The sequence below is a fragment of the Myotis myotis genome, unplaced genomic scaffold, assembly GCF_014108235.1.
Source record: "Myotis myotis isolate mMyoMyo1 unplaced genomic scaffold, mMyoMyo1.p scaffold_m19_p_2, whole genome shotgun sequence".
NCBI lineage: Eukaryota > Metazoa > Chordata > Mammalia > Chiroptera > Vespertilionidae > Myotis > Myotis myotis.
The window spans coordinates 181,840,456-181,855,599 of NW_023416324.1; the positions used below are offsets into that span (position 1 = coordinate 181,840,456).

Consider the following 15,144-nt stretch of genomic DNA (forward strand, 5'->3'; position numbering starts at 1 on the left):
ATGGGTAATTATATCTGATAAGTAGGAAATAAATATTTTTTATAAATGTCCATATCATTAATGTGTGTTCCCTATGATATGGATGAGGCATTCCATGTATATGTCCAAGCTTGAAAAAATGTGTGGCTATAACTTTACTGTTCTATGTATTTTCCCTGTTAGATTATTGATATACTAGAAGCCTGGTGCATGAAATGCATGCACAGGAGAGGTGTCCCTTAGGCCAGCCTGCGCCCTCTCGCAATCCGGGACCCCTCAGGTAGGGTCTCTAGGCCTGGCTGGCAATCGGAGCCTATCAGTGCTTTCCTTCCCCAGGCTGCTGGCAGCTGGCCCTGCCCCTGCCACTGCCATGCTGCCACAGCTTGCCCTCTTTGCTGCGCTCCCCTCTACTCCCCCCACCACCAGTAGCCTCCCTGTGCTGGTGACAGGCATGGGGTTCCATCACTTGGCTGGCCTGAGCCTCCCTCTGCTGGGCAATTGCTGGCTGGCCCCATACAACCAGCACAACATCGCTGGCCAGTGTCCTGGGCCTCCCTCTGTGGGGCAATTAATCACAGGGCCCCTAGATTGATCCTCCAGCAGAGGAAGGCCCTGCCCACGCACCACAGCACTGACAACTGGTTGGCTTGGACCTCCCTCTGTGGCTGCCAGGCAGGTGGCCGGGACCTCCTTCTGTGGGGCAATGGATCACAGGGCTGTCCAATCTATCGCCCAGCAGAGGGAGGCCCCACCCACCTGGCCAGGGTGCCGCGATGGACCGCCGTGCAGAGGGTGGCCTGGGCCTCCCTCTTTGGGGCTATTGCAGAGCCCCCACCCATCCTCCATCGATCACCCTGCCGGCTGGTGGCCTGGGCTTCCCTCTGCGGGGGTGATGAATCGTGGAGCCCCCTCATCAATTGTCCTGAAGAGGGTTCCCTGGGCCTCCCTCTGCATGGAAATCATGGGGTGATGGCAGGGCCCCCCAATCATGGGGTGATGGCATGGGGTGTGTAATCGTATCACACCTGCCTTGGCTGGTCTGGCACCAGTGCATGTCATAGAGTGTTCATCCGAAAGGTTGTCCAGGTGTTCTGCTGTTCGGTCATTTGGTCATTTTGCATATTACACTTTATTATAGACTAGTAGCTCTGCACATGAATCCGTGCACCAGTAGCTCACTGCTGCCCTCCAGTAGCTCTCCGCCCACTGCCCTGCCCTCCTGTAGCTCCCCCCTGTCCCCCTCCCACCCTTCCTGTACTGCCCCACCCTCCTGCTGATCCATGATCTGGTCTTTACGCAGTCCATTTGCATATTACATCTTTATTATATAGGATGTTAAAATTTCCCATGTAATGTTGTCAATTTATCCTAGCCATACTATAAAATTTTTCTTTGTATATTTTACACTAATTTCTTGTATACAAGTTGGAATTGCTATGGTTTTCTTATTTCTATAAAAATACATAATTTTTTTTCTTCATATCTTCTCTATCCCAATATTTCTCTACAGTCCTCCCCCGCCCTTTGATAATAATATAATTACTCAGCTTTTCTTTGGCTTAGTGTTTCTCTGATACATATTTTCCCAGCATTACATTTACTTTTGCCAGGCATCCCAGGAACATATCTGGATTAGAGACAATTTTTATGAGAATTTCTTGGCTTGGATTTTCTATACTACAATGGCAATTCAAATTGTGAGCCAGGGAGTTTGATTTCTAAATGCAGATTTATTTTTTTTCCACCCAGAACTCAGACAGAAGAAAGCATTTCTCCAAAAGTGGGTAGATTTCTTTCTAGCCTTCCCACTTTCACCCCATGGTCTTGATTTTATATAGGAATGTTATTACAACTTCCTTATGGAAACACAATCATGCTTTTTGTCCCAATGTGATTACTACATCCACACCCTAATTAATCAGGATCCATAACCTCCCAACACCAGGCAATAACAGGGTCAGCTCTTTTGATTATTTCTTTGGTTCTTTGTTCTGGCTTCATTTTTGCTTCTGGGTATTTGAAAATCTCTTTTAATATTTGGTTTTGAAAAAATGTTCCCTTCTATATCATAAGGAGTTCTGAAACATTTATATGGATGATTTCATATTATCCTGCCCTCTGCTACATTCTGGAGTCGTGAGAAAGAGAAGACGACATGTTGTTCTGAGGAAGATGCTGTATTTACATGGGATCTTTCTTACTGATAGGACTTCCTTATGTATCACTGGGCAAAGCCCAGCTTTACATAATGACTTATAACATAGCAAAAAACAGATTTTATCCAAATTTTATTTACATCTAAATATATCATGTTGATTCTAATAAGTATTGTTTTCTATTATTCCATATCCATAATTGTAAACAAAATTGCAGAGTCCTTTTTCTTTCAATAGAAGCAGCACCATGATCACATTTTCAGTGTTAATAATGAATGTCAGTAAATTCTTGAATAAACTTTCACTCTCATAACGCATCTACTGCTACTGGCATTGCTAATGTGAACAATCTATTGGTAAAGCAATATTACTTTTCATAGAAATAACAATAGCAATCCTGTGCTTTGGAACTTATCCTACAAGAATAATTAAACTCTTTGCAGTATAGTTTATAATATAAATTACAAAAAACAAGCTAAGTATCCCAAACATGGAAATTACTTAGACAAGTATAATAAAATGTGTGGCTGTTAAAATGTAAAACAATATTTACGACCATGGTATGTTATAAATGACAAGAACAACATACAAAGAGGTACATATGATAATCAAACTTGGTAAAATGTGTGTATTTGTGGACAAAATATCCAAAAGGAAAGATTAATAAATGAAATCAAAATTGGTGTAGAAAAGCCTCCTCACATCTGCTGGGATGAAATGCTGTTGTGAAGAGGCTTGAGCAAACCTGAACTCTTGGGTATTTCCTTCTCTCCTCCACCTTCCCAAAGCTGGTGAAATTAAAACCTAAGGAGACTGTCGCTTCATTGCATAACATTGGATCCCTGAAAATTAAGGGTGCCTAGTGAACTGGCAAAAACTGGGGGTGGTGTAGAATAGTTGCACAGTACCTGAGAACACATAGACTCTCTCTCACTGCACACATCAAGGAAGATATAAACAGGGGCCTAACGTCACTCTGTCCTCCTGTAAGTCACAGGAGTTGTAGCTGATACGTCCGGGAAACGTGATCTCCCACTAAAATGCCAACTTACCTGAGGTCCACAACCCACATGAAAGAAAGTTAGTACAATGAACACATAAACTACCCAACTAAATATATTGAAACAGCATGTTAATTTAAAAGTAAGCATTGTAATTAAACTCAACATGGGAAGGAAATGTATTAGCAATAAACAAATAACCAGACAACATTTTTAAAAAGTGAAAATAATTAATAGGTATGAAAAATAGAATATGAAAATAAATATGCCAATAAATGGAATGAGTAGAGAGAGATGGTAATGTTAGCATAGGTAGTTATTAACAAAGGAAGGGAACAAATGGAATCAGACATTAAGCTGGAGTAACTAGGAAGGGGAAACTTCATAGTCACTTCCTGAGAGGGTAATTAAAACTCAATCTGGAGATTCCTTATGCAATCCCAGCAAAACAGAATTAAAAGAATTGATATGATCAATTGCTATCCTTGTTGTGTTTATGCAAATAATCTGACTGAATTGAAACTGGACTTAATGCAGTCAATAAATTGATCTTAATTTAGCTCTTTAATAAAAATAAGGTTAATTTTAAGGGGAGAAATTGTTTTAAATCATAATGTCTAGTTGTGGATTTTAGGCTCTAGTTAAGTTCATTGTCTTCAAATTTTTGTCTTTCAACTAGAAATTGAACTGGATCCTGAATTCTTCTAGTTTTCTTTAAGCATCCACAAATCAACAAACGACAAGTGCTGGAGAGGATGTGGAGAAAAAGGAACACTTGTGCACTGCTGGTGGGAATGCAGACTGGTGCAGCCACTATGGAAGACAGTATGGAGTTTCCTTAAAAAACTGAAAATGGAACTCCCATTTGACCCTGTGATCCACTTCTAGGAATATATCCCAAGAAACCAGAAACACCAATCAGAAAGGATATATGCACCCCTATGTTCATAGCAGCACAATTCACCATAGCTAAGATCTGGAAACAGCCTAAGTGCCCATCAGTAGATGAATGGATTAGAAAACTGTGGTACATCTACACGATGGAATACTATGCTGCTCTAAAAAGGAAGGAACTCTTGCCATTTGCAACGTCATGGATGGAACTGGAGAGCAGTATGCTAAGTGAAATAAGCCAGTCAATGAAGGAAAAATACCACATGATCTCACTCATTCATGGATAATAGAGACCATTATAAACTTTTGAACAATAATAGATACAGAGGCAGAGCTGCCTCAAACAGATTGTCAAACTGCAGCAGGAAGGCCGGGGAGGGTTGCGGGGCAGGAGGTAGGGAGGTAAGAGAGCGACTAAAGGACTTGTATGCATGCATATAAGCATAACCAGTGGACATAAGACATTGGGGATAGGGGAGGCTAGGGGACTGTCTAGGGCGGGGGGATAAAATGGACACATATGTAATACCCTTTGTAATACTTTAAGCAATAAAAAAAAAAAAAAAAAAAAAAAAAAAAAAAAAAAGAATATAGAACCAGAAAGTCCTTGAGGAATCTCTGGAAGTTTCTAGGTTAGTAAATGGCAATGCCAATCCATTGTGAGGGGAATAAAAAAATCATCAAAATATAAAGATAGGGTTGTACTCTAAGGGGTTTTTGTCACATTTATATACTGTAAAGTGTAGTCGGAGCTACTGTAATTTGAAAGGAGTGACAGGTGTTTGAGAAATAATGAGAGAAGAATGTAAGACACTATAAAAATTGCTGAGAAACATTGAAAATTGGGTAGCACTTGTTAAAATAATTTGTCTTCAGAGTATACATCTCTGGTTGTCTTTAGGTCTTTTAGCAAACACACAAACAAAACTCTAAACTGAAACAAAGCTGAATCATTTCCTAAAATCAGACCTGTAGAGACAGAAAGCTGGAAGCTGGAAAAGCTCTGGGTGAGTGACAGCTCTATGTCCCCCTCAGTAAACCCAACCTGCACTCCCCAGGATACAGAGAGTTGACTGTACTTTCTGTTGACTTTGGACAATAGGTTTCCCACCTATGCTCACTCTGTTTAAGAGCCTTGATGAACAGTCCTTCAAAGTGATTTCTGAAGCTTTTTTTAGCTTTTGTCCAAGGACTTCAGGCTGGCAGCTCATGAAGGCTGATCTTTAGTTCCACGAATACTCTGTTATCAGCTTCCAGCTCAGACTCCTAGGCTCACTGTGCAGCTGACTGCTTGAAGAGCCATACGATGGGGTGTCACCACCACAGAGTTCAGTGACTCCTAGCACCTCGCTCGTATTTGTCACAACACCGTCATTCACTGAAATTGTTTGTATAAAGAGTGGCCACCATATCCAAATGCATGCTATATACAAGCTGTCTGAACAAATTAAATTTGCATGTCATGTTCTGGATATTTTCTTACCTGTTGACGGCCAAAATCTATTAAAGCCAACCCTTCTCTAAAACAAGTTTTCTATTTTTTTAGCTTATTTTTTTTATATCTCCTGAGGAATTTTCTCTTGAGGCTACTCTGGACAGATTGATTGGTCTCATATATAACCAAAAACCAAACAAAAACAAACAAGCAAACAAAAAAACACGACAACAATGCTGGATTCAACTGTATTAACATTTTTAGTTAACGGATACTTCCTGAAAAGCTAAAATGTACTACTTGCCAATAAATTTTAGTATAGCAACAATTTATGGATAATATGTTCAATACAGCATTTTAAATCTCTGCTCAAGAAATGATAATATGTACTTTCCAGTAGCTTTTCAGAAATTAGAAATATAAATCTTTGAAATATGTAAAAATTATAAATAATATTATCTATAGATATTATAGTGTAATAAATAGAATTTTCAGTAATATATATATATGTATATATATAAAATTTTGAATAGTAAAATAGTAACTACATATATATGTAGGTATATATGTATATACATTATATTTACATCCATCCCTATGAGGAGAAATGACCCAAATTTACTTATGTAAAACTTATCACATCATCATTGGTGACATTAAGTTTTATGCAACTTAGAAATAGTCATTCTTATATTCACCAAAAGTGATTCATAAAATATTTTCCCAGTCAGGGCACATGCCCAAGTTTTGGCTAGATCCCCGGTAAGGGGTGTGCAGGAGGCAGCTGATTGATGTTTAACTCTCACATCTATGTTTCTCTCTCACATTAGTATTTCTCCCCCTCTCTCTTCTCTTTCTAAATGTGAATTTAAAAATCTTAAAAAAAAAAACAAAGAAAGAACAGCTTATGTAGTATAGACAGAAAGCTCTGAAAGTTTGAAGGGTCACAGATACCTGGTTGGGATCTGTAAAATGCCAAGGAATGAAATGTCAAGTTAATCTGTAGACTATTTAAACCCAGGTGGCCTTAATATTTCTAGTTATAGAGAATCTGCATTCTGATTCAAAAGAGATTTATAAAATGCTCTTATAATTTAATTTTCATTATTGCCTTACAACTTAAAAAGGCACTGTGAAGGGGGACATTATGTACTATTGTGGCTGAAATGAAATATCAAGACAATCAATATTTGGCCTAACAGGTCCAGAGGATCCCTGAAAAAAATAGATAATTATAAATATGCTTACTGTTTCCTAGGTAATGACGGATTTTTTTAAAAGAATATGCTAAGAAAGTATTCTGATGTTTGCTCTTCCGAGATTTTGCTTTTCCTTCTGAGAAAGATTTGAAGAGGATGAGTCTTCCTCCCTTTATTATCTGGCTGTAGCAAACTGCTCTCTACCTTCATGAAGAAGGACAGTGTGGTGGTTTCTGCCACAGGCTTTAACTGGTAAACTTCTCAATGACCCAAAGGAGTTATAGCTCTAAAGCAGGCCTAGCTCGTTGCTTCTTTAACGCTAGAGTGATAAGCAGGTTTCAGTATACATCTCACTATGTCTTCTAAGCTTCACTATGTCTTCTTAGCCATGTATGTGGCTAAATTATTGCAGAGATAAAACTGGAGATTGCTATTTTGCTTAGCTGTGCCATCATTATGCAGACATTTGACATATTGTGGAGCACATTGATATGGTTATTTGATGAGGAAGACAGCTGCTAACATAACATTTTACAGTATACAAAAGTACTCAGATGTCCGTCATGATTTAATTCACAGAACAACGTGAGATACTAGAATCTTAGATATCTTTCTGTAGGTGCAGACACAGAGGCTCTTGGTAGGGAGCTGGTGCAGGGTGCTGGCAAGGGGGCTAACACTTCACCGAGGACAGAGCATGGCAGGAACATATAGGGGGTCTGAATATTTGTTGAATTAATCAATTAATTAAATCTGGGCTTCAATCTACTCTTTTATGAAGCCCAGTGCTTTCCTTACAACTAAACTATTATTACATTGCTATTTATAGATTTTAACAAATTGAACCCATAATGAATTTGTGGGCTCAGAATAGAAAACAGAAACACACACACACACACACACACACACACACACACACACAGAAAGAAAAAAACAAACAATTTAAGGGCTTCTTCATTCCACTTTGAAGACATAGGCTTATCATTGTTGTCTATATTTCCCACTTTGCTCAATCAATAACCAGTTTAGGAGGCTCTCAATCTATAGGACTTTGAAAAGCTATATCTCTACCAGAGGGCAATTCTGAATGTATTCAGATTTTTTTAGGCTTCTTTGAAACATATTTTTAATGCTTTTGTTGCCAAGTGATAAACAGATGAAATAAAACAAGGGTAGTTAAGCCTTCAGGTCTGGACACAAAATCAGAGCCCACAAGTTGAATTTCACAGCGACTAGATACAAATTTAATGATATGTAAAGAGAACCTCCTCTCTAGAATTCTAATGCTGAGGCTGGAGGCAGAAACAAGAGGCAGCAGCGCTTTCTCCACTACAGGTAGTTTAATTTCTTCAGTTTTATCCTATGTGGTCCAACAAGGCCTGACAAACTGCACTGCAGTACAAGAAGCATCTCTCGGGCAATGATGTGTAAAGACAGAGGGATTTTTTAGTCAATTGCAGGAATTAGGCTTTAATGCTTTCTACTAAAGGACTTCATACCCCAGATAGCTGACTGCTATCCTCTGAATCTTGGCAGGCAACAAGCCTGATGAAGCTGAAACCGGGAAGCTATGTTAAGCAGATTTTCATGAAACTTACAAAATGCTTTATGTGCAAAGCTGCTTTTCTTTATTGCAGTCCAAAATGTGTTCCTTCTTTTTTTTCAGTCTCTGAGTTTGGTCAACTCTCAGTCTTTATCAAAATTACCTTCCAAAAATATCCCTTAAAGAGACAGAGAAGGTAAAGGCTGCACCTCATAAAAAAATAAATGTGTGTTTTTTTTTTTTAAAGCACAATCCTAATCACATAAATTTAAGAGATTAAAAATGAACATAGTACTTATAAAATTATAAGACACACAGACAGACATTATAAATACATTACCACTAGGTGGAAGTTCTAGAGGGCGACAGACACCATTTTTGGTCCCATCTTTGGACGAAGAGATCAGTTTTGCCACGAGTGCCGCTGAGATGGGCTGCACTAGTAGAGAGGTGAGGTTCCATCGGTTTTGCCTAAAGCTTCCAACTGTATTCAAGAGAGAAAGATACAGAATCCTTTGTCAAGAGAAATGGGAAGAGATCAACCAATGAACTTCTATGTATATATGCATAACCCATGGACACAGACAATGGGGTGGTGAGGGCCTTGGGTGGGTAGGAAAGGGCTGGAAGAGGTTAATGGGGCAAAAAGGAGGACCTATGTATAAAGATTTAAAATAAAAAATCAGGAAAAAAAAACACTGGAAGAAAAATTTTCTGTAATAAGTATTTAAACTATGAGTGGCAGGTTTATTTTGTTCATTTGCTTATTCATTATTTACACTCTACTTATTAAAAATGATTTGCAGTACTTAATAAAAATTCAGTCCAAATACTATTATGCATGTTAGTAAATGATAGCAGATTGTATACACACACACACACACACACACACACACACACACACACACACAGAGACACATACCTCCATTCGGAAATGACAACAAAGGAATTTAAGAAGCACTAATCCACATGGTCTAAGAGACTAACAAAGACAATAACAATAAGATTCTACAAGCTGTAAAGCAGATGAATAGTTGATAACAGACCAAGGAGACCAAAACCTAAGCCAGCAGAGGGGGGATGCTGAAAAGCAATGCAGTTTGTACCACAGAACCCAGAAAGGTGTAGGGATTGACAATACCTGCTACCTAGTTAAGTAGGAGCAAAGGAAGACTTGATGAAATTCTCATTGGGGGGGTCTCTCCTACTGCCCCCTCAGTCACCCTGTGGATGTGAACAGTGCCTGTTCCTCCCTCCTTCACTTCAGCAGAAAACGGAAGGTGGGATGCCAAGCAGAGAGACACCAGATAAAGAGAATGGTGAGCCGAATACTTTGATGGGATGACGTTACTATTGCTGAGGCTCTCAGATGTTTTACTCTCTTGACACCCAGAACCTTTCCTTCCAGTTAGGACAACAGAAAATTCACTTCTGGTAAATATGACTAGGTCAACAGAGAATATATAAAAATACTTAAAATCTGAAGTCTACCAATAAAGCCACTCATCCAAGACACCCTATGTTAAAACCCAGCCATCAATAAATTCCACCCATACAAAGAACTTCAAATCAACTTAATTAATTCTGCCACTCTAAAGGCACTCTCATCCAAGAACAATGCTAAAATGGAACAGGGACAGCAGACCTAGTGAGGAGAGGAGTAGGAGTCCAGAGGCTCAGGAGGGGGGTTCTCCAAGAAGATGAAAACAATGGAAATACTAGGTATGTGTTGCTCTATTGGGAGAACACGTACAGTAAGATCAGAGTTAGCATGTGAAGAGTTTCTAAATACAAAGAAAAATTTAAAAAATCTATGAAATGAGGCAACTATTAGCTGCAAAGGGAGTAAAAAGATTTTCAAGAAAGAAATATAATCATCATACGATGTGAACAGTATTGACATAGTCATAACAATATAAACTATGACCTTGTAACACAAAAGCAACATTCTATAGGAAAAATAGATGAAAAAAGTCAAGGGTGAAGGTACTTGTGAAAGAAAATTAAAAATTTTCATCCGTAGTGGTAAGTCAATATAATAGATGAAATTGAAACATGAATTCAACTCTTTAAAATGCTCTTCAGACCGAGAGGCAAATATAAAAAAAAATAATAATATCTAAAAATGTTGAAAGCTATTGAGTGTTTACCTTTGGGAGATAGGAAAGGACACAAGGAAGTATGGGAGAAGGTGACATATTTTTATGAATTAAGCTTTGCAGGAATATTTTACTATATTCATCTCTAAGTTTGAGAGAACAAAAATTAAACACAAATAAAAAGGAAAAACAGCCATGATAGCACAAATAAGGGAAAAAACACACAAGTACTCAGGTAAAGAGAATAGAGAGAATAAACTAAACTGTGTGTAATGATAGAATTAAAAGATACCTTATTCAGTTTATATATTATCTTGACTCAGAAAATAAAATACACAACAGAATGATTTTACCAGGGAGCCAATAATGTTTGCGAACAGAGGGCTCCATTTTTCAGAACTTTTATTAGGGAAAATAATTGCTAAAGTTTTTCTCAGAATTTAATTTGAAAGGACTGCAGGGGGTGCAGAACTCAACCATACTGGTACCCAGGCTCCGGGAGGCAGATTATAAATGAGAAAATATGTTACAGAAGTTTTTCCTTAATTTATCAACTGCAAAACCACAAGGCTAAGAAATGATATTTAGCTTAGCCCTGTGGCAACCATAGAAGCCATGGCTTTGAAGAAGAAAAATAATGAAGATTCAAGCTTCGAATCAGTTTTGTTATATAAGCGCTCTGCTGCTCTCATAATTCAGTAACCCCTTTTATATGGATGTATGGCAGTGCATTTTGATCACAGTGTAGCTCACTGCTTCCTAACCATTTACTTGTTCAAAAAGTATGGAGAGTTTCAATATGGCAATAGCAGAGCATTAAATTAGGTGTGGGTCCTTCTAAGTGGGGGTCCTGGAGACTGTACAGGTTGCATGGCCATAAGCCAGGTCCTGGTTCACACAGAAGATGCTAGCAGCAATATAGCTTGCTGAGATAAACGAAAGGGGATTTTCAGACCACAAGGAAATTGCTCTCAGCCACAAGTGAGCAGCCCTATGTCTGCTGCTCTAGGCTGTACCTGGAGTTACAGTGATAAAAATCTCAAGGCATCAACAGTGTGCACAGAGTGGAAAGCCTTTGATAGCTACCTCCTCTGCTTCGCCCAGCATGTATTTTCTCCCTCAGCCATTGCCTTTGAAACTTTTAGTGTACACCAGACAATGAAATACTGTAGCCCCTCCTTATCTGCAGATTTACTTTTCAGGGTTTCAGTTACCCACAGTTAGCTGAGGTCTGAAAATATTAAATGAAAAAATCCATGCCTGGCTGGCGTGGCTTGGTGGTTAAGCATTGACCTATGAACCAGGAGGTCACAGTTGAATTCCCGGTCAGGGAACATGCCAGGGTCGCAGTCTCTGATCCCAATGATTCTCTCTCAGTCCCTCTCCCTTCCTCTCTGACATCAATAACATTTAAAAAAATAAAATTCCAGAAATAAAAATTCATAATTTTTAAATTGAGCATCATTCAGAGTAGCATAATGAAATCTCTCTCCATTCTGCTCCATTCGGCCTGAGAAGTACATCATCACTTTGGCCAGCATCTCCACACTTGTATGCAAACCGCCTTTTAGTAACCTCCCAGCTATCTCAGGCATCACAGAGAGAGAGACCACATTCACATAACTTTTCGTACAGTATATTGTTATAATGGCTCTATTACATGATTGTTATTGTTATTAATCTCTTACTATTGTGAAGTTATACATTAAACTTTATCATAGGCATGTAGGTATAGGAAAAAAAAACAATTCTATATAGGGTTTGGTAGTATCTGCAGTTTGGGGAATCCACTGGGGATTTTGGAACATCACCCCTGGGAATGAGGTGACTACTGTAGCATTTATGAGAAATGGACAACCTGTTATTTTGAAGGTTTCATAGATGTTAGGTGCTGACACATTACCAACACAAAATGAAAGTTCTTGGGAAGCTGCATGATTCACCTCTCTCCAGTTCAAATACAGAACTCTACCTTGCCATTCAAGGCCCTTCACAATCTCTGACCTATATTTCCAACATTATTTCCCTTCATTCCTCTTCATGCATCTTATCCTAAAACTAGTTGTCCCCCTACATATTCTGTGATTTACATCTTCCATGTTGTTGTGTAAGCCCATCCATCCACTTCACCTGCTTTTCTCCTGCATCACACATGTCAGACTCTAACTTACAAGTCACCTTCTGTAAGCTTTCTCTGACACCCTCCTATTTATGTGATATATCTGTACCTTTCTTGTAGTGCTCACCATTTCTAATTAACAATAACATTTCATAATAAACACTTCGGTTTTCCCTCTAAAGGCTAAATTCCTTGAAGGCAAAGAATCAAGTCTTCTTCCTCATTGTATGATACTCAAAGCCAAGGAGATTGTGAGGAACATAAGAGGAGCTCAATAATTACTGGGAAAACAAAAGAAGGAATCAATAATTCTTTGAAAGGTAGTTTCAATGCCTTTATTTTACTGAATGCCTAGAAAATGGATCACAGGTACAACCAAGAATAAATTATAATTTTATTAACCTCATGCTTGCTATATGTGGATGCTTTCTCCCCAGCTAATTGCTCTCCCACAGCAGACACATTACATAGATTTCCAAAACCCAGGTGTCTCCAGCAACTCTCACTGATTATCCTTGCTCTGAAATTATGTTTTGTGGGTAAAAAAAGTATTTCGAATACTAAAACCATCTTTGAGATATATTTATCTGTTAGTAAAAACTCAATAACTGCATTCTTTTTCCCTCTAAAATGCTCCATTAAACATAAGAAACAATGCATTCAAAAGTTAAATATCAGGGAACCTTAGACCATACTCAAACACAGACAAATCTTGATTTGTTGTGCTGCATAACTAACAGACTTGCATTCATTTTGAAATATCTTAAATGGCTCATTAATTTTTCACCTTCAGCTTAATAGAAATTTGACAAACAATTCACTTCTGAGAGCTGATACTAAAAGCAGGACTTTATAGAGCACTAAGATTAAATTATAGACAGAGGGTGTTGTTTTTTCTTAAAAACTTGTTTACTGAAGAAAAGCTTAGAGAATGATTATATTTTCTTATATTAAATCAAACACAGGTGCAATTTTTGTTATATTTTAAGACACATTAATTAACTTTAAGAATCCATTGGATATGCGATGAAAATCAGGAAGATTATATGCCTTGATGAAAAGTGTACATATAGAAAAGATTTGGACCTTACATTCTAGCACTCTGACTTGCAGGTTGCAGCAATTATAGCATACCCTGCACGCTATGTATGCTCAATAAAGACTGACTGACACTAACTTTTATTTCAGCAGATAGGTAGTTCTCTCTTCACCTTACACACTCTTTGTAACTCAGATAAAGATCCAAATTGATCCATCTCTTCAATAATCCTGTCCCTGATATAATGTCATATGCATCTATAGAAAGATGCAATTGGCAGGGTTGATATGGCTCAGTGGCTGAGTATCACAGTTTGATTTCCAGTCAGGGCACAGGCCCAGGTTGCAGGCTTGATCCCTAGTCGGGGGTGGGGGTGTGGGGGGGGTGTGGTGTATACAGGAGGCAGTTGATCAATGATTCTCTCTCACCATTGATGCATCTATCTTTCTCTCCCTCTCCCATCCTCTCTGAAATCAATAAAAATATATTAAAAAAAGAAAGACAAAATTGGCTGGAGAGTCTCAAGTTTGACTCCATCACTGCCTCACTGTTTGAAATGTTACATATAAATGATTTCATTATAATAATGTTGTCATCCCATCTAAAATACTGGAACAACCAAGGTGACACTGAAGGGTCTTCATTATGCTAATTTACTGAAATAAAGAGTACATTAGCTCAAGAGGCCCAGAGCCTGAACCACAGTTGGTGAAACTTAGAAGTAATGAGGATAAAAATAAGTAAAATGCTTTCTAATTGGACATATTTAACAGCTTTTGCATTATGCTTTTCAAACTGTTGATGCCCACTTCAATCACATCTGGTTGTGTGTAAAGAAAGCATTCACTCTTAGCTGCAAGCACTTTTTGTGTGTGGCAAGATTGAATTATTTTAAACTCAACTGAAAAATTAGTGTACACAGCAAATGCCATTTACCTTCAGAAACTAGATATCTTAGATACTGGGATCTGCAGAATTAAGGCATCATTAAGATGAGATAATGTAGAAAAATGTTCTGGTAAAAAAGTCTTTTGTGAATCACTGATGAGAATATGTCTCCATTGGCAAGGATAGCATAATTTCTGTATAACTCAACCCTCAGCAACTGACTCTGTGTGTGTGTGTGTGTGTGTGTGTGTGTGTGTGTGTGTGTGTGTGTGTGTGTTAGCATGAGATCCATGAGACATAGTAGTGTGAGCAAAGATCCTATAGATCACTTCTCTTCAATGTGTAATCCCTGGACAAATAGCATCAGCATGACCTGGGAACTCATTGCAAATGCAGAATCTCAAGTCCCATCCCAGACCTTCTGAATCAGTATCTGTAGTCTAGAACCCCAAGGTGACTCATTTGAGTATCACATAAGCAACTGGTATAAATCATTATATCTTTTACATAATTTTTGTAGCTAACAAGATGTAGCAAGCACTTTTTCCCAGAATTAAAGGTGTCAGAGCCTTTGACTATATCAATAAACCCAAAATCAATAGTTTTCTTCAAAGAGGGTAACCAGTCTATGCATATGAAGACACTATACAGCAAGTTTTTAAATTGGATTGAGAGCGTTTCTTTTTGCTTTTGTCTTTTCCTCAAAAATAAATCTGGTGTTTTAATGATCAAAATTACATTGACAACATTTTATTTCAACAACAGATAAATACTTTAATCGCTAACTGATTT

The 15,144-nt window shown here is 38.1% G+C and overlaps 1 protein-coding gene across 3 annotated transcripts in view; it reads right to left on the reverse strand.

The window, feature by feature from the left end:
- NAALADL2 (N-acetylated alpha-linked acidic dipeptidase like 2) overlaps positions 1-15,144 on the reverse strand; it is a 935,329-nt gene that overhangs the window by 319,496 nt on the left and 600,689 nt on the right. For all 3 annotated transcript variants that reach the window (XM_036349786.1, XM_036349785.1, XM_036349787.1), the window contains exon 6: positions 8,548-8,691. In XM_036349786.1, coding sequence (XP_036205679.1) covers positions 8,548-8,691 — 144 coding nt within the window. The remainder of the gene's footprint in view (positions 1-8,547; positions 8,692-15,144) is intronic.